At 41.6% G+C, this 19,377-nt stretch overlaps 2 protein-coding genes across 6 annotated transcripts in view; both read right to left on the bottom strand.

Moving 5' to 3' along the window:
• DDX46 (DEAD-box helicase 46) overlaps positions 1–5,087 on the bottom strand; it is a 36,422-nt gene extending 31,335 nt beyond the window's left edge. For 2 of the 4 annotated variants that reach the window (XM_081185493.1, XM_081185492.1), the window contains exons 1-4: positions 4,973–5,086; positions 2,537–2,569; positions 1,021–1,209; positions 577–717 (exon numbers count right to left, since the gene is read on the bottom strand). In XM_081185493.1, the coding sequence (XP_081041619.1) occupies positions 577–717; positions 1,021–1,209; positions 2,537–2,569; positions 4,973–4,989 (380 nt within the window). In that variant the 5' untranslated portion in view covers positions 4,990–5,086. Of the gene's footprint in view, positions 1–576; positions 745–1,020; positions 1,210–2,536; positions 2,570–4,972 lie in introns of all 4 variants that reach the window. The other 2 variants (XM_081185491.1, XM_081185490.1) reach the window with 2 other exon arrangements.
• A 4,019-nt stretch (positions 5,088–9,106) lies between these two features.
• CAMLG (calcium modulating ligand) lies at positions 9,107–19,084 on the bottom strand. Of its 2 annotated transcripts, XR_014005693.1 has the most exons (5): positions 18,539–19,084; positions 14,766–15,217; positions 13,423–13,488; positions 11,327–12,357; positions 9,107–11,287 (listed from the first exon to the last, which is right to left on the bottom strand). XR_014005693.1 is itself a non-coding variant. In XM_081185684.1 (4 exons), the coding sequence occupies exons 1-4, from the start codon at positions 18,714–18,716 to the stop codon at positions 12,175–12,177; spliced, it is 879 nt and encodes a 292-aa protein (XP_081041810.1). In that variant the 5' UTR covers positions 18,717–19,084; the 3' UTR covers positions 9,107–12,174. The 2 variants fall into 2 exon arrangements, 1 of the variants encoding a protein (XP_081041810.1); XM_081185684.1 differs by having other exon boundaries at positions 9,107–12,357.
• Positions 19,085–19,377: the final 293 nt, after the last annotated feature.

Consider the following 19,377-nt stretch of genomic DNA (forward strand, 5'->3'; position numbering starts at 1 on the left):
TTTGGCACTGTGATGGTGGTGGTGGTGAAGCAGATTTCAAAGCAGTCAAATGAAATACTGTAATAAAACTTGATAAAGGAAAGGACTCTATAATGTAGTATTTCCCAACAATTAATCTTCTAATGTCAGACTCTGAATTTTCAGAACCTCGGCATTTCATCTCTAGCACTAATGGTTGCAGCAAAAGCATTAGAAATTTACTTGCAGTTCACACCAGGACAGAGGGAAGGGAGAAAAAAACTTATTAACTGGATACCATACAGAAGCAACTAGGCATAGTTCCCCAAAGCTCTTCCCTAATCACTTCATTTACTCACTTGTTTCTTCATATTCAATCTCTTGTCCCTATTCCTCACAAATGCAATACAATCCTCCTTATTTTTTATTCTACCATGCTTATCTCCATGCCTTCCTATATGTTGCTCTCTACCCAGGGACATTCTTCTTCTCTCATTGGTATTTATCAATGAGGTTTTTTTCCTTCCCAAAGTCTATAGAAAGTTGACCATAATTATAGCTATTCTATTAAAGTATTCAAATATTTAACAAAATGGCATGCATTAGTATGCCAATTACCTGTTTTCTACTTTCTTGTTCTTGCCAGGGCTAGAAGATCGGGACCGTCGCCCTCTACTTCGGCTTCTGGATCTTCTTCTTTCTCGACTGCGTGATCGTCTCCTTTCTCTGCTCCGTTCCCGCTCTCTGCTTCGTGAACGCCTACGCACAAGCAGATTTTGGGTAATACTGTGTAAACAAAATATTATTTCTAGTTTAATCATTAAAAAGAGAGATAGTAGAAAATATTCATTAGTAATCTAAAAAGATTTCATTAGTAATCTAAAAAGAAAACAGGACAAGCATTAATACCAATGATTACAGCTTTTCAAGGAAAATGACCAACTGAGAACACTTCCTACTGAACACACCGTCTAGTTAGAGGCAACCTCTTTCACCAGAACACACCCAGTATCTCCCAGGGGAGGAATGTTTTAATAAGTTATTCAATTTTCCATTGCTTACCTCACACGCTTTCGATCACGTGACCGAGATCTCCTCTTGTCCCTGCTCCGTGATCTTTCACGCCTACGTTCTCTGTCCCTGCTTCTAGAACGTCTATCTTCTCCACGTTTTGCTCTTTTGTCAGATGGAGAGCGACTCTTAGAACGGCTACCAGAACGCCCTCGTGATGAGGAGCGCTTCCGATAATGCCTGTGGTAGCAACAGAATGGTCAAGATATACAACACCAAAATTGGAGTTTAGCGTACACAATCACAAATGTTTTCAAAGAATACAATCTTTAGAGCTTTTAAAAAGGTTAAAAATTAGCTCTTGACTTATCTTCACATGCTGGACAAGGACTGAGGAGGCACAGCTGCAAATCCCACTCAACCATGCATGAGCCAGTCTCTCTTAGTCTAATCTACTTTTACAGGCGGGTGAGCGATTGTTGATAATTCCCCCCCCCCAAAAAAAAGCTCAACACGTCTGGGCAATACCCCCCCCCATTTCCTCAATTTGGAGTCTCAAAAAATAGGGGTCGTGTTACACATGGAAAAATACGGTAAATAAGATAAAATTCAGAACTCATAAGAGGGGCTGACAATGTCATTTTGGTTATTCGAGCTCTATTATTTTGTATTTAAAGTATTTCCTTTTCAAATGGAAGCATGGCTCAGAGCAAAGAAGCATAACAATAATAGAAGGAAAGCAGTTTAGGAGTTAATAAAACAGTGAGTAAAAGCAAAAATAAATGATAAACTAACATCCTTTGAACCATTTCCAGGCAACTAACTATTAACACTGTTAATTTCTAGGGCTGTAATGTCCTGTAGATTATAAATTAGGACAGAAGATAACATTAGCCAGTTGTTGGCAGCTTGATCAAGCAATCCAATCTCTGGATAATTGTATACTCAGCCCCTAAATTACAATGGGACAGCCATTCATGTCAGCGTTGCCTATTGTTTAATTTTTAGATGGGGTAGACAGAAATAATGCAGTAGAAACAGTAGTATTTTTATGCCCAAAATGTTAAGAATTGTACTTTCCCTCTCCCATATATCATAAATTAGAAGTATTGGGTTAATATCCAAAATACATGCCAAACATTCTCAAGAGAGCCACTAGCACCCTATAACACAGTTAAAGCTGCTAAGCAAATCATACCAAGAAAATGAAACATAGGGTGAAAAGAGTAAAGTAGTACTTAAAACACTGCAACCTAAATAAATATCTTGCTAAAACCTTTTGTGGAACTGAAAATATAGAAAAATTAAAGAACTGTATCTTGTAGTACTATGAAAAACTGGCAGGTCCCAGCACTGTTTTCTTCCTTTGCAACAAATGCACTTCATCTTGAGCAGGAAGAACCCACAGATGTTAGAAAAGAATAGGGGCCCTGTGAATATCCAAATTGGGCCCCATAGAGATATACTGAAAAAGGATGAGAACTTTACTAACACAATCATTAACATAGTACATCTGAGCTTAGAAAGTGTGAGATCAAAAAGTATTATTTTAAATAGGGTAACTCACTGTTTTTGTTTGGACACCTGTTGCTTTGTTGATCTAAGGAAATGAGAGAGATTAAGATAAGCAAGGTGAAACCACCTACTAAACCAGCATGAAACCTTTCACACTATGTGACATAAATGGTCCAGACTCATGCCATGCAATGCTGGGATTTTCCCTAATGTCATGAAACCATGTGTTACTGTGAAAGTCATTACAAGCTTATTACATAAGTCTTCAAATCATGTTCCATGCCAGTCAAGAGTTTTCTTTCATTTGGTCCAAGAAGCATTACACTGGTTTTTAAGAAATGGCTAATATGGGAATCCATTTGCCTTGAGGCCAAGCTTCACCTGTACAAGACAACCAATCTGCAGAAATTGTTCCAAGAGTATAAATAATTTCCAGGGCAAACCATAGAGATGTTGGAAAAGAGAGAGGTCCAAATATTATAAGAATTGTCAGTAATCAGCTATGAATTCCCAAGCACAAAATACACACGTTGTCCATTAAAACATATACACATATATATATGCATACACACACTATTTCAATTCAACATACATGCAGGTAGAGACACAATCACCTGTTGTATTTTTTTTTTTTAGTATGGAACACAGTTAAAAACACACACATGCACAATTCATACTTGTTGGATAATGTGCATTTTAAACTCACGGAGTGGGATTGACCTAATGAGGCTTCCCCCTGCACCCACCCCCCAATTAGCTTAAGGGGAGTCAGGAGAACCTTCAGAACAGTGTGCAGGTGAAAGAAGGGAGATCATTCTAGCTGATGATGGTTGTGCAGATGGAACATTTGTCATAGTACAACACTGAATTTCCTTATGTATTCGTGTCCATGTACTACAACAAAAATCGTAAGAAGCAGCCTTGTGTTATTGTTACTGGTTCAGTGAACAGTCCGAGAGCCTCCAAGGCTGTAATGATGTTAAGCAGGGATGGATTAGATCAGTGCCTAACAGACTACTGTGGGCCCCACAAAAGTTGCCCTGAGCTTCCTAAAATAAGAATGAGATATAACCAAGAAAAATAAAAATATGCAATCTGCCAAGTCACTATTAAGGCTCTCTCTTCAAATTATTTTGGATCAGGTATACTACAACCATTCATTGCTAGCCTTGGTTCAGCCTAGCTACCATAAACCTGCAAATCTGTTTCATCCCAATATTGATTAACAGCAGTAACACAGTGGCAGCTAATGGCATATTTAACTTTTAAAAATGAACGAAGTTGACCTTGCCACAGGGTCTTCTCAGTAGTGGCGCCCACCCTGTGGAACGCCCTCCCATCAGATGTCAAAGAAATGAACAACTATATGACATTTAGAAGACATCTGAAGGCAGCCCTGTTTAGGGAAGTTTTTAATAACTGATGTTTTCATGTATTTTTAATTTTTTGTTGGAAGCAGCCCAGAGTGGCTGGGGAAACCCAGCCAGATAGACAGGGTAGAAATAATAAATTATTATTATTATAATTACTATTATTATTCTGTACTCTTAAAGTCTGTTAGAACCTCTCTCATAACAGTCACATCGAGTTTGCTGTTCATAAGCACAGGTCATCCCAATTTGCAGAGGATTATGACCAGTCTGGATAACTAATGGCCTGGTACAGGTGAGAAGCAGCAACAAATTAGAAATCAAACAATTGAGTACAGTGGTACCTCGGGTTGAGTACAGTGGTACCTCGGGTTAAGTACTTAATTTGTTCTGGAGGTCCGTTCTTAACCTGAAACTGTTCATAACCTGAAGCACCACTTTAGCTAATGGGGCCTCCTGCCGCCACCACACCGCCGGAGCATGATTTCTGTTCTCATCCTGAAGCAAAGTTCTTAACCTGATGTACTATTTCTGGGTTAGCGGAGTCTGTAACCTGAAGCGTCTGTAACCCGAGGTACCACTGTATTACAATTGATCTCATGGACATCAAAATTAATCCAACCTTGCACGGGAAATAAGTGGCATTGCCCTTTCTGGATGAAATTCATATTTAGAAGACCATTCTGTTGGGTCGTTGAAGCTACTGCTATGGACCCCCGGCCTGGGGATGAGGTGGGTTCAAAAACAGGGACAGAAACATTCCTGCCCTGGGGTAGGACGGGAGAGAAGGGTGGCCATCAGCCGCCTCAAACACACAAGAGAGAAGCAGAGCGAAAAATGGCCCCGATGATGCCCCGTCGAAAGTTGTAACTCACTGTAATATAGAAAAATAATGGCGGACTCTATGAAAGTGTCTGAAATAAAATCCCGGCCCGTTTGGCAGTTGCGACACTCCCGACGGCGAGAAGCTCGTGGAGAAACTCGCGACCCCCGAACGGCCTTCCTCCCGCGCGGCTCCCCCTGAGGCGGCCCCGCGAACGGCCGGCCACTTTTGTCCCGTGCGGAAAGGCCGACGCGGGCAGGGCCCGACCCGCTCCCGCAAAGGCCTCCCGGCTCACCTGGACTCGCGGCCCATAGCGGCTTCTTCCTCCTCCTTCCTGACTTGATCCCTCAAGGCTTAGCGGCAGCGGCAGCAGCGGCAGCCATTTCCGAAGGAATAAGCGAAGCGGAAATGAACCCGCGCTACGCAGAAAGCGGAAGGAAGGGGCCTTCACCCGCGTTTCCGCCAGCCGGGCACAGCGACCCCTAGCGTCCGGAGGGCCGAGCTTTCACAGGCTCTGGCCGGGACCTTCCTCTCTCCTGCGTGTTTGTGTGGAAGAGGCGGCAGGTGGATGAGATCGGAAGAAAAGCCCCTTCTGGATGGGTCCCAAAGCCCATCTAGTCCAACATCTCGTTCTCATAGTGACCAGACGGATGTCCATGGCAAGCTGATGTTCAACCTACGGATTGCAATTGTAATTGAGCAAATTGTAATCTCTTCTGACACGGGGACATTCCCAGGGGAACCGAAGGAAGCAGTGGTGTGTCCACTCTTAAAGAAAACTTCATTAGATGCCTTAGATCTATCCAATTACCGCCCAGTTTCAAATCTTCCATACCTGGGTAAGGTAATTGAGAGAGCGGTTGCTGAACAGCTTGGTAGGTTTCTGGAGGAAACATCGGCATTAGATCCATTTCAGTACAGTTTCCGTCCTGGTTTTGGGACGGAGACGGCTCTGGTTGCCCTAACAGATGATCTCCGTAGACAACTGGATCGAGGCGAGTCAGGACTGCTGATCCTTTTAGATTTGTCAGCAGCCTTTGACATGGTTGATCATGATCTTCTGGACCACCGCCTCGCAGACGTGGGGATACAGGGCATAGCCCGTAACTGGTTGTGCTCTTTTATCTCTGGTCGGGGACAGAGGGTGGCACTAGGGAGGGAAATGTTGTCGCGCCACTCCTTGGTGTGTGGAGTGCCGCAGGGCGCAATTCTCTCCCCAATGCTTTTTAACATCTTTATGCGCCCCCTTGCCCAGATTATCCGGAGCTTTGGGCTGGGCTGTCACCAATATGCTGATGACACTCAGCTCTATCTGCTGATGGATGGCCACACCGACTCGGCCCCGAACACACTGACCAGATGCTTGGAAGCTGTGGCTGGATGGTTTCGTGGGAGCCGATTGAAACTAAATCCTTCGAAGACAGAGGTCCTATGGCTAGGTCGGGACTCCCTTCTCTTGCGGGGGCCCAATTAGTGCCATTGCCTTCCATTAAGAGTTTGGGTGTAATCCTTGACGCCTCCCTTTCCATGGAGGCACAAGTTACAGCAACAGCCAAGGCGACATTTTTCCACCTTCACCGCATCAAGCAGTTGGTCCCTTACCTTTCCCGCCCTGACCTGGCCACAGTGATCCATGCGACGGTCATCTCCAGGCTTGACTACTGTAATTCGCTCTATGCGGGGCTGCCCTTGAAGCTGTCCCAGAAACTCCAGCGGGTACAGAATGCTGCAGCGAGGCTCCTCACGGGGTCTCTGCCATGGGAGCATATTCACCCAGTGCTTTTCAAGCTGCACTGGCTCCCGGTGGAGTACAGGGTCAGATTTAAGGTGCTGCTTTTGATCTTTAAAGCCCTTCACGGCCTAGGACCCGCGTACCTACGGGACCCCACAGAGAGCCTCAAGGTCCATAAATAGCAACACCCTAGGAAGTTAGATTGGCTTCAACTAGAGCCAGGGCCTTTTCAACTCTGGCTCCGGCCTGGTGGAACGCTCTGCCTCATGAGATCAGGGCCCTGCAGGATCTGATTTCTTTCCGCAGGGCCTGTAAGACAGAGTTGTTCCACCTGGCCTTTGGCTTGGAGCCAATTTGATTCCCTCCCTCCCTCTCTTTCTTTTTTCTTTTCCTTCTCCTCCTGCGATGAGGCTACATTTTAATATTTTAATGTTCCATTATTTTCATGTTGTATTTTATTTTTGTTTTTAAGTTGTAATCATTCATTCATCTTGTTTTTATTATTGCTTGTAAGCCGCTCTGAGCCCGGCCTTGGCTGGGGAGGGCAGGGTATAAATAAAAAATTATTATTATTATTATTATTCTGTAATGGACGGTGCTGAGCTAGGAGACACGTTCCATTTATCAGCTGCTTCGTGATGTTTGCATTTAATACTGACTTGTCTGTGATTCCGTTCTGATTTCTCAGCCACCTTGATAAAAAATAAAATTCACGAATTCTCTTTTTAGCTACAATACGGTTTGATGCCAGAGACAGAAAATGCGGGTGTTACCTCCAGGAGAACAGAAAAGTAATACACCCAATAAATTTATAATGTATTTAATGCATTGGTCTTCAGCTGGTGAGGAGGGACACACTATCATGGCCTGATCTAAGTTGGGTTGCGAAAGCAGCACTACCACCCCAGAAATTAAGAAATTGTTCCCCAAAATGTATGCCTGGGTGCTGGGTTGGAAAAAGCTGAAGGCAATTGCTACAATGCCCTGTGTACAACCATCTAGTATTAATATTAACATACACAAATACCCAAAACTAGCTAATATGATGCGATAGCAAATACTTCCTACTTACAACTTGGATTCATGTCTAACACAGACCAGGTATGCAACTATTTATCTTAATGGAGATGGTAAGAGTATTGCTATAGGATTGGGTGGCTTGTTTGGCTAATGCCTGTGGATCCCAGCCAAGTCTGTGATATTTTTTTATCTATAAGACTGTAGTCTGTGGTAGAAGGAACTGCTGAACTGGCCAAACCAGTTTATATTTTTTTTAAGTTAACAGCCTAGCTGGGCTGCTAAGCACCTTTTTTGTCATAAGAATAGAGAGTTGGCCATGTTGCAATAGGAACAAGAAGCTAATGGTGCTTCCAGGAAGAGAGATGACATATTGTAGGTAGGAGACTAGCCAAGAGCTAGTCACAATTTTTAGTCTGGGCTGAAGCTGCAAAAAAACAGGAGGCCTGACTTTCCCTGTGTGCTTAATCCAGAGCTATGGGTTTGGAGATCTCCCTATAAACTTAATGGGGAAGCAAGATCTATTCATGAGTTAATACCCTGTTTAGTGAAATGTTTGATGTTCTGTGCTTTTGATTCTGTTAGGAGCCACCCAGAGTGGCTGGGGAAACCCAGACAGGTGGGCAGGGTATAAATAATAAGTTGTTATTTTGTTATACTAAATCATATATCCTAAAATCACCAGTCTCCAGTGACCTTCACTGCAAGGAAACTGAATTGAGGTGTGTGCAACAGTATTACAGTGAGCAGAATCATGGGATGAGGAGACCTGGGATAGCAAGTTCTTTAATTGTATGGAATTATTGCTATTTCATGCTGCTTTCAGTGACTTTAAATGCAGAGACATGCTACATCAATCTGCTTTAATTCGTGTGTCTATAGATATACTTTTTTAACACAGTCACTGCTTAAGCATCTTACAAATATGCTAAGATGCTCCAGTACACCATGTGACTAATGGATGTAGATATAAATAAATAAAACAAACCACCAAATCTGGAGAGAGACTGGACAACTGTTGACCTAGTAGTAGTGCATTGGTATAGCCTACAGTAAAAAGCTACTTCGTGGTTGTGATGGAACTGGGTGGGTGAGACGGGAGCAGGATTGGCAGAGAAGCATGCTCAGTTTGTTAGTATGACAAAGGGTGAAATAATCTTCCTTTTTTACAGATGTCCAAACACAGTGTTCCGTAGTTCTCCAGATGTTCTTTCAGGGTGGAATTGCACAGTACAGTACCACAGTGTACATTTTTCACAATTGTAAATAGAAATATGACATTTCTTTAATTCTCTCATTAGTTCCTGTGTTCATTTTTCTAGAAGGGTGACATGCAATGCTTGTTGCTACCAGCTGTTCAGCATAACTCCCATTCTGGTCTTTCTACACATTATTGTCCTTGTTCAGCTGGTAGATGGCATGTTGCTATTGTGGTGTGTAAACAGATTCAACAGAGCTAGCTGCAGTGTTTAATTCTTTCCTTTCTAAATCATGCTTGTCCATAAGTTACATGAACATATATTCTATAGTTGGAAATGAAAATAACATTGGAAAGGTATTAGTAAAACACTTGACAACCCAAGTAGTCTTTAAAAATGAATTACAAAGGCATGCCAACAAATAAATGGTTAACAGACTTCATAGAAGCAGTCTAGAAATAATTACACTGGAGGACATACATGACCACATGAGGTTTATTGGATTTTGCAAAATGAGGTTTTTGCAAAAGGAACCACATACAAAACACCTTTTTACTATTCACCTGCTATCCCACCCTATACATCACTTTTCATAGCGGAAGTGGGCAATATGGGAAAATTCTATATTCTACCCATTAAATTTTAGACTTGATACTGATTTATCACTGTTGAAAAGTCCAGCTTGGCAAATATGAATTAAAGAAATTCAGAAACACCAGCTGAAAGGTGTTTTAATGGTTAAGTCTATCAGCTTTCTGAAACTATTAGTTGGGAATGATGAAAACTTCAAAGCATTTTGAAGGTGTGACACAGATACAGTATTTCTGCAACAGTCACTCCTTACAGATAGAATTATTAATGCCAGCTCAATTTCAGCCCTCACTTGCAAAGCAATTGTTCTGAATCTTTTGTATTACATCCATTAGCTTCAAATAGAACCTTTCAACATGTCGACAGAGATATAGTCAGACCTTAGCATATACAATTAGATGCTGAGAGTTTATCGTAGTGCAAAGTCTACTGAACACAATAGAATATATCATGGCCCGATTCTAGGGAGGAAAGAAATACATGCCCAGGAAAGAACTCGGATACAAACAGGGCTTTGCTTGCTGTTTTTGCCACAACCGTTCCTACTGCTAAAGAGTAAAGTTGGTTTTTTAAACTGAGCAGAATCATGTCCTCAGCGCGGGAAACTGCCATGGCAAACACCTCAATCCAAGTGCACAGATGTCTCCAGTGCATCCATATTTACTCTAAAAACTCTTTTCTTCATATAACAGATACAATTATAACAATGAACCTTGGGTCAATGAATGCAGTCTTAAAACTGTAACGGAGGAAAGAAGCAAAATAAGGAAAACAGCTTATTTTTATTATTCAAAACAAAAACAAAGAAGTGACCGCCTCTAAAAAGAGAAGCTACATTAGCCTCTATAATCACAGAATGATTTCAGTAACTTAGGGGATCACAGCTACATGGGTAACACCTATTGTTTACGATGGCCACTGTACCTCCAGAACATTTAATCCCATTAATTCTTAAGGTCCCAGGCAAATATCCACTCATCCTTCAGCATAAAGGGAACTATTACATAATAGCCTGATTTCTCCCAGCCTAATTTCTCACTGAATACCTAAGCCTGGTGCCAATTACATGTCAGGGTGGCAGGTTCAGAAGTGAACCAGGGATCGCAAACATTGCACACAGCACTGAAGCAGAGCAGAGAAAGATGGGGAGGGAGAAAGGAAGGTTGGGTGTGCATGCTCTCTTAATCTGGGCTTCCTCTGAACCAGCCTTTAAATATTATAGGGTTCTTAATTTATTTTTATGTATATTTTAGTAATAAAATCTGTTTTTAATGGTAAACAACAACTGTGATTTACTGAAGGAACTTAACTCTAAATAAATAAATAAATATGAAGGACCAGCAGCTAAAACCAAGTAAAGACTTGTTTTATGGTACTGACCAATAGAACGGAATCTTTCAGAAATGAACCAATCAAGAGCATTTACCTAGAATTGCCCTAATGATTTTGATGGAAGACGCTTCAAGTATCTGTTTCAGATGGGTTATAAAAACTTACTTGTGAGTCAGCATTCCCATGTGAAATGAACATGTAAGCAACTGTACAAACTAATAATTTGATTAAAATTGTGGTTAAAATCTGGTCTGTACTCTTACAAGTCACATTTCCCCCCTGCTACTGATAAATGTAATGATCCCTTGAATCTCCAGACAGAAGAGGCTGGACTCCACATGCAATATTCTTGCAACGGAAGATATAGGAAATAGGAAGCAGAAACCTGTGTTAGTTTACACTACAATGAACAAAAAAAAGCACTTGTCAAGTCAGAGGAATGAGCAAAACTTGTGACATTTTTAGGTACGAAAGTATAGTTACCCAAGAGAGCAGCTTTTAAATCTGCACTAATGCTGTATATTGCATTAGATCATGTAAACACAAGTAATTAAGATTCCTAGTCAGGTTAAAAAAAGATAACAGGCAATATCCAATGGAAGTCAAACTCAAGAGTAGGCTGACTGAAATGAAGGACTAAAATCCACTGATTTTAATGAGTCTACTTTGAGTAAGATTAATGTTTGATATCACCCAATGAATGCTTAATGGGAACACATAAAGAAGCTGAATTTCACTGCTTCGTCTTAGCTCTTGCATTCACATCCTAAAATCAAACCTCCCTAACTACAAGAAAGCAAAGAGAATACTACCCCATTTAAGGAAGACATAAAATGATGACTTATATCCAGCCTAATTCTATTGTAGAATCAATCTTGGCGCTGGCTGTATTTTGATAAGACTATCCTGACTGCTAAAATGCATGAATTGAGGGATATAAGCTAATAAAATAGGATATTCCTATGATAAGCTTGTATTCAGAGCTTTCCTTCCATGAACAGAAAGATCCATTTGGAGGAAAAGAGACCCGTCAGAGACTCCTGCTGGGAAAAGGGAGAGGGTAACAATTTTTCTGATCTCCATTTCCTCCTGTGCCACCCCCGCAAGTTCTGGAGAATCCCCAGCCCTCTGGTATAGGAGGAACACAAAAATCCTCTCCCCCACCTTTCCTCCAGCAGGAGCGTCTGATGAGTTGAGTTTTGCTCATGGAATCCTTGGATTCACCCATAAAGACTAACATAATTCTATTCAAGTAGGAGACCTCAGCTGCACTGTGCTCTCAAATCATAGAGCCAAAGGGAAAGGTTACAGTTTCAGGGTGATTCTTTTTAATTGGGGTGGTGGACAGAAAGGACACATTTCAGTTTTACAGAAAAGTGTATCATTGGACCGTTGACCAATATTTGCATTTGACCGTCCATATCTGAGATCACTCTGTACTGTACTCAAAATCTACCAATTCAGCTTCAAAGCCAGGACTTCAAAGCTCTTCGCTATCAAAGCTGCACTGAACCAAGTATTGGATATAGGGTTAACACTGTTTATATATCCAGAGACATGTATGAAATCAAGAGTGACGCAGTCCAGCTGAAGTATTACACCAGGTTCCACAGCTATCATGGCACTTCAGGAACCAAAAAACACAAGCAGTTCATGGCAGAAGATGAAAGTAAAGAAATAGACACAAAGGTCTGTAAAAACATCCCCCATTTTGCTGTAAGTGTCCATGGAACGACTAATCACTTCTGCAGGGATCCCAGACAGTAAAAGAGCAGCAGTCAATACCGTGGTCTTCGTTTTCTTTTCACTCTGTATAAGAAATAAAAATTACTTCGTTTTTCACAGCTTTCATCTTTAAGCACCTTATCAGAGCTTTAATACATTTATTTTTTATTTTTATTAGGTATTTTGTGGTTTTATAACTTGATTTTATTCTGTGAACTGCCCTGAGGCACCCGGGTATAGGGAGGTATATACATTCAAATAATAATAATAATAATAATAATAACAATAATAATAATAATACATTTCATAATATTACCTAATATTTTACGATACACTTCTCAAAGTGCATTTAAAAATGCATCTCAAAGGTATTTTCCTGTAATCTTGGTTGCTTGTTTCTATTATGATGAGCTCTTTCTGTTCACAAATAGCAGCTGGAGCTATTCTCTTACATTCATCAGGCAAGGGCAGAGGCTTCAGTGATGAAGTAATAACTTTGGGACTTGGAAACAGTGTTATCACACTGGAAATTGTTCCTTTCTTCAAAGTTCCATTACATTCGCTTGCCAGTTGTCTATACTAAAAGGGACTTTTGTCCACTGATTGTTACTTAATAAGTCCCTTGTCATCCACATTTGGTAATTCTCATGTTTCACTCAATACTGTCACAAAAACAATGATGACAGCAAAGGAAAGTTAGCTGAAAACGTCACCAGTTTGAAAGAAAAGTAAGATATTTGATCAATACACTAAAAGGTGAGAAGACATGAGGCTGTGCATCAATCCCTGGGCAAAAATGTAAAGCAAAGGGGACAGAAACCTCATGCCAGGGCTACAAATTCAAGGCCTTTAAAATTTACTCAGAAGTAAGGTATTCTATATTTGAATGTAACTTACACCCATGAAGATCCTCAGTACTGAAGAGTTTATGCATTGTCTCTGTAGCTGACTACTCTCAAGTATTCAAAATGTATATACACAAAATGCAAACAATTGCTGATAAACCTAAATTAGCATTGTACTGTATTGTCATTATCTGCTATACTGCATAAAAGCTAAGAAAATTCTAACACGGAGCTTTCTCCATCATATCTTTTTTTAAGTTAACACATTTTGATAATCCGTTTATCCTTAAAAAAAAGGTCTTACCTTTGGGAAATATTTCGACAACCCCATGTATGCAAGCTGTAAGGTAAGAAATGGAGCAAATATTGACTGTGGGGGGGGAAAAACAAAGAAGTTAAATGAAACAGAAAGTAGTAACAAGAAATTCACATTGCTACATTATTTCAAGGAAATAGTCTATGAAGTGTTTCAGCCAATTGATTGGAAAATATAGAGAAGAGAACCAAATTTGAAAGCACCACTGTCAAAACAGACTGAATTTATATTTAAGGAAGATCCAGAGAAGTCACTAACATATATCTAACGTACTGGTACAGACCTATAGGGTTAGAGTGCTATAGTAATGTCTAGGAACATGTCCATTCAAAAAGTCCCCAAGGAAAACTTTCATATGAATCATTCAGTAAATAATCATCCTTGCACATAATTAAACACTAACATTCAAATTTACTTTTGAATAATTTAAAGCCACTTGATAGTAGAAATGATTAGGCATTGCACTTTATATAGTTAGGAAATGCTTTTCTGCTGATTACCCAGTTCCCATAAAAATGAGCCTGGGAATCTCCAAATGGTTTGGATAGTTTTGTATGATTTTTGACAGATGATTAAGTAATTTAAGATAGCAGTCTTCTTCATTTTTGATGTCTAGAAATTTGTGTCCATATCTTGCCAACTTGACCTCAGTCCTAAAATCAGACGGTTACATCTTCCTTAGGGGTTCTGATGGCAAGAAAACTTTAGTCCAATTGCTTTGGAGAGGCTGATTCATGTGATTAGCTCACAACAGGATTAAGACAAGGTGAAATCTAGGCATATTTTGTAGTTAAGCTTCATGCATAAGGCCACGTTTGTTCCACTATTAAATGTTATCACTGGCTAGTAAATTGTCAGCTGTGTTTTAGCACACAGTAGTCAGCAGTACTTGGCACAGCCTGAAAAGCAAACAACACTGCTGGCAATCCTGGGCTTCCAGGACTACCCATAGCTTAATTATTGCCAATACAGAAGAGCGCCAAAGTACAGTAATTTCTTGATGCTTTTGCTAGGCCAGGGCTTACAATTTCTTGTGGTTCTGATCCTCTTGCCAAACACCATGTGTCTTAAAATAATCATTGCTCAATCATCACTACTTAGGGCAAGCCACTGTTGAAGAGTGGACAGAATTATGGATTTGGGCTTAAATCCAAATCTCTACTTAACTATGAACTTGATGGGTGGGCCTAGGGAAAGTTATTACTTTTCTCAGCATAAATTCCTTATCTGTCAAATGCAAATTCCACTGTCAAACTTTCTGGGCTAATCAGTAAGGCAACCAGGTCAAATAAACAAGAAGAACTAAGTTACTAAGACTTTTCTTTACTCACCAAGTATTTGCAGACAAAAGCTCTAACTCCAATGGCAAGTAGCGCACACCCCACTAATCTAAAAATGCGGAAGGAATCAAATTCCTCCACCACATTTCCATTTTCCTGGCTTGGCTTCTCACTGATAAGTTGGTTTCTTAGCTTCATCGCTTCATCAAACCTCGAGAGATACTGGTCTAACCCGTGGCGAGGTGCTCTCTGCGGAACCTCCATCAGATCCCCTCTGCTGCGCTGTCGGAGCTCGCCAGTGCCATCATTTCCAACCTCGGGAGTTATGCTAAACAAGTCCTTTTTCTCTCCCTTGTGCTCTATTGCACTGCTTGCGTGGTCGGCTGTTCCTGCCAAACTGCAAACAGTGTCACCTAGCACAACCCGTTTGGAAACAGGAGTGGGAAGAGTGCTTGGTTTATCTTGTTCCAGCTGAAGTTTTGATTCTGAATGGCTGTCATCATCTAAAGAGGAGGTAAAGAAGAAAAGAGTCACTATGCTAAATATTGTAGGTTACTCTACAAGACCTAGGCTAGTAGTCTTCCATGTTTTCAAACCTGGGACCCACTTTAAACCAAAACATGCATCTGTGGAACATTTTCTTCTTATTTTTTTTTAACCATATATTTGTACAGCAGTAGGGCTGCTGTTGTGACCATCTGAGATCAGGTCATAAACTGGTAGTGGATCCCTAGAGACTAAGGTCCTAGGCCATGCAGCTGTGGAACTAAGCACTGTAAGGGAAACAGGGGTCAAACAAGAATGGCATATACTTTTCACATTGAGCCTAATAACACTCCCCCTTCCTGCCCCAGCTAAATACCTGCTGCTTCTTTCATGTCTTTGCGCATTAAGGAAGTGGCCTGTGCAGTGATACACTGACAGATAGCCAAGGCTTTAGTTATTTATACTGATTGTTTTATGAGTTTGAAGTACTGGTTGCTTTATGTGTTTTATTGCAGTAACCTGTCCTGGAGAGTCATAGGGCAAAGGGGAAGGGCATAATTTTATTAAATAAATAAAAATGAAGCATAATACCATTTCAAAAAGATACTAAGAGTTGGTGCCCTTTCCCTTGCAGACCTCAGCCTACAAAACAGCTCCCTTCAAAAGGACACAGGACAAGTTACTTGCTGGCTTTTGAAAGCAACACAAGGACTAGGTGTTCAGTGGTAATTTTAAAAAGGATTGCACTGCTTGCGTTTTATTGCTGGTTTAATTTTCATACTATGTGGACAGCAGCAGAATTTTTTTAAAAGTCAGATAGAAGCCAACTTTCACAATCAGAGCTCATGTCTCCACCTAATTTGGGGGATCCCCTCTCCCACCTTCATCCCCCTGCACTACAGCCCACTCCAACCAAAAGTATTCCCTAATCCTCAAGAGCAGGTTTTCATGAAGCTAGAGTGGTTACTTCTACCAACTCCATTCCATGTGCTTTCCTCTGGTTCCATTCCAGTTACAGTAGTTTATCGAGGCCAAATAACCAAATAATAAATTTTCCACACATATTTTTTTCCTGAGTCAAATAGATTGATTGCAGAGAGACTTTTTGCCAAAGCTCTTTAAATAACTCATTTTGCATATAACAGTGGTTTGGAGAGAAACAAGTCATACCAAGATGGATTTGTGACTACAAACTGTAGAAGGAAGAACAAAAGTACAAACCAGAAATGCAATCTTTAATCTTTTAAAAGTGTAAACATTTCATGCCTATTTTTTCCAAGAACTGTGACAGAATAATTAAAAACACCATTCTATAGGCTTTCCAAAACTGCTTTATAGCACATATATGAAAAGTCACAAAGCCTGCCAAGGAGAAAGCTGACCATAATGGGTTAGTTTGGACAGAACACTAACCCACAGTTTAGCGTTGCGAAAGCAAGTCTATATTTCTCCCAGGCTCACATGCTTTCACCCAACCTCTCCCAGAGCTTTCAATTTTTTATTAGTCACAGCTTCTCATGTCATCCAAGCTCAGTCAAACTGTGTTAGGATAGTTAACCATAGTTAAGATTAGCCATAGTTCAGGGTTTGGACAGCAAACTAAAGTGGTTAATCTAAAATGAAGCATCTGTTCCCCTTAGTGTTGACCAGGAAGAAGAGAAGGAAGGAGGGCATGTTTGTGGGGAGGAAGCAGTGCTAAACCCTCATTTAGCACAGGGGTGGCTGCCCCCCAGGCCAGCTTTGGTTTCCCCTAAAAAAAGCTCAACTAAAAAAAAAGTGGGTGTTCCTGCAACTCTTTTTCCAGAAAAAAATTACTGGTAATGGTGCTACAATGATAGAAAGCTGTAAACCTGATGGGGATGAAAATCACCCTCTCCCTGGACTTCAGACCAATACTTTGATGACCAAGAGTTGAGGGCAAAGTATACACATGCAAGTGTGCATGAGTGAGGGTATGGGGTGGTCACATCCAGTGCTGACCTGCAGCCTCTAGAGGTTTGGCCAATACTGAATGTGACCCATGGGACAAAAAAGCTTTAGCAACACCTGGTTCAGGGACTCTTAAGTGCTTCAAGTTGTCATCTTTCTTCAGAGGATTACTAGCACCCTTAAACTAGAAAGAAACGATTTCAATCTCCAATATTTCAAACACACTAGAAGGAAGAGAATGACACCAATACATACTGTGGAGTCTCAGCTCTGAAAATATTAAAGAGTACTGTAAGGACACAGAAAGAATCAAAGCACGTAAACACCTGCAAGCTCTAATGATTTCCACAACTCTCTTCCTCCTCTTCTTGACCAAAAAGTACTAAAAGCAGGAGCTACTGTACAGCTTCCCCACCTAAGTGTTAAGCTACATTCTCTGCTTTTAAATGCAGCCAGAAGCACAGCACATTAATAAAACTATCTACATATTCAATAGGAAATCAAGGAACATGACAAAGATTCATTATGCAAGCAGTAGGCAAATCACCATGGTCTCAGTTCCACATTTAAAAATGGCAACACAAGGCAAACAAGTGTTACAAGTTATATTGTGAACTGGAAACATTATCTAAATGATAAATAACAGGAAAGAGACCAGTCTGCGTGTTATACCGGTTAGGGTTAAAGGAGTAGAAAGATTCAGATTCCTGTACTCTCAAAGTTCTCTCACATAAAGCTCTTGCGCAGTCAGACGCAAGCTTATTGCAAGGATACACCCACCCAGGGCTTCTTGGTGGTAATAGCTGTTTTAAACCCATATGTCATCCCAAAAAACTAATACATTGAGTGAATAAATAAGCAACAGGTGGGATAAAAACGATTCAGAGAATAGAATTATGAAAAAAATACTGATTTCATTCAGTAATAAGTATTGAAATGATTCAGCATGGTTTGTTGGCACTTTCGCGTCAAATATAAGAGCGTTCAGCATTCTCCATTGCAAATGGAAGCACAAATCCTGAACGAAACACACTTTAGTTTATAAATTGTGCATGATCTGTTCTTCCCAAAGGACGTAGAGGCAGGTGTGACCATTTTCAATGCTGAAACAGCCATCCTTGGATCGCATGAAAGAACTTGATTTATCTTCAAACAAAGCACCTTTACCTCAAATAAGACGAATGCGATATATCACTCGGGGAGGAGGGGCAGCGTCATTTTGAGCTATCAGATTAGCTTGTTAATATACGGACTATGTTAACCCATTGTTCGGGAAGGAGAGGAGGACTTGACGAGGAAAGAGGGGCGCGTGTTGAGCTCCCACCCCCGACAAGGAAGGAAGGAGGTCGTTCATAAGCGCCCAGCGCAGTCAAAAACCGCCCCCCCCCAAAGCCACGCTCCGTCCTCACCCGCCTTTGGCCGGTGGAAGCCCATGATCCGGTTGATCCGATCCTCCGAGTTCATCAGCAGTTTCCTCCGGCGAATCTCGGCCCGGCGCTGAGAGGCCGTGAGTCCGGGGGCCGTGGCCGAAGTCGTCTTAGGCCCCTCATGGCCGCCGCCGTCTCCTTCCAGAGGCTCCGTTTCCATCCCTAGCAGCACCGAGGCGGCGGCGGCAGCGAAAAGCCCTCGAGCTTCCTCTCCGCAGCAGGCACACAATGGGGAACGGCCAGGCTCCGCTCTGACAACCCTTCGCTAACGCGCATGCGCCGCCGGCGCCGCCATTTTAGGTACCGCCTCCAACCGGTGGGACGAGCGGCGCCATCTTGGATGCGGGTTGTGGGGACAGGCTTTTACTTGTAACCGCGAGAGCTTACGGCAACCCCCCTCGACGGGCTCGTAACCTGAGGCTGTTTTCGCTGGAGGATGGCGCCCTTCGCAAAGATGGCGAAAGCAGCCTCGCGAAGAAGTGCTTGCGCATGCGCGCTGGAGGGACAGGCATTGATAGCGCCGGGGCGGGGATGAGGAGTATGCAATGACCTCATACAGCAAAGGGTGGGTGGGTGTCACAATCGCTCCACGCTGTAGCATTTGTCCTAATGCAGGAGATGGTGGCATCTTCAAACCTGACTCTACAAATGTATTTGGGGGAGTGACACAGAAAAATACGACAGTTACTCGAGGAAATGTAGTCTGCAAATCCTATGCACTTGGGAGTAAGCACCGGAGGTCCACAATCGGATTTATTTTTGGAGTTAACATTTATTAGCCCAGCCTGATCTCGATTTATGAACGAACAACTGCCAACATC

The sequence above is a fragment of the Podarcis bocagei genome (genome assembly GCF_964188305.1).
Source record: "Podarcis bocagei genome assembly, chromosome: 2".
NCBI classification, from domain to species: Eukaryota; Metazoa; Chordata; class Lepidosauria; order Squamata; family Lacertidae; genus Podarcis; species Podarcis bocagei.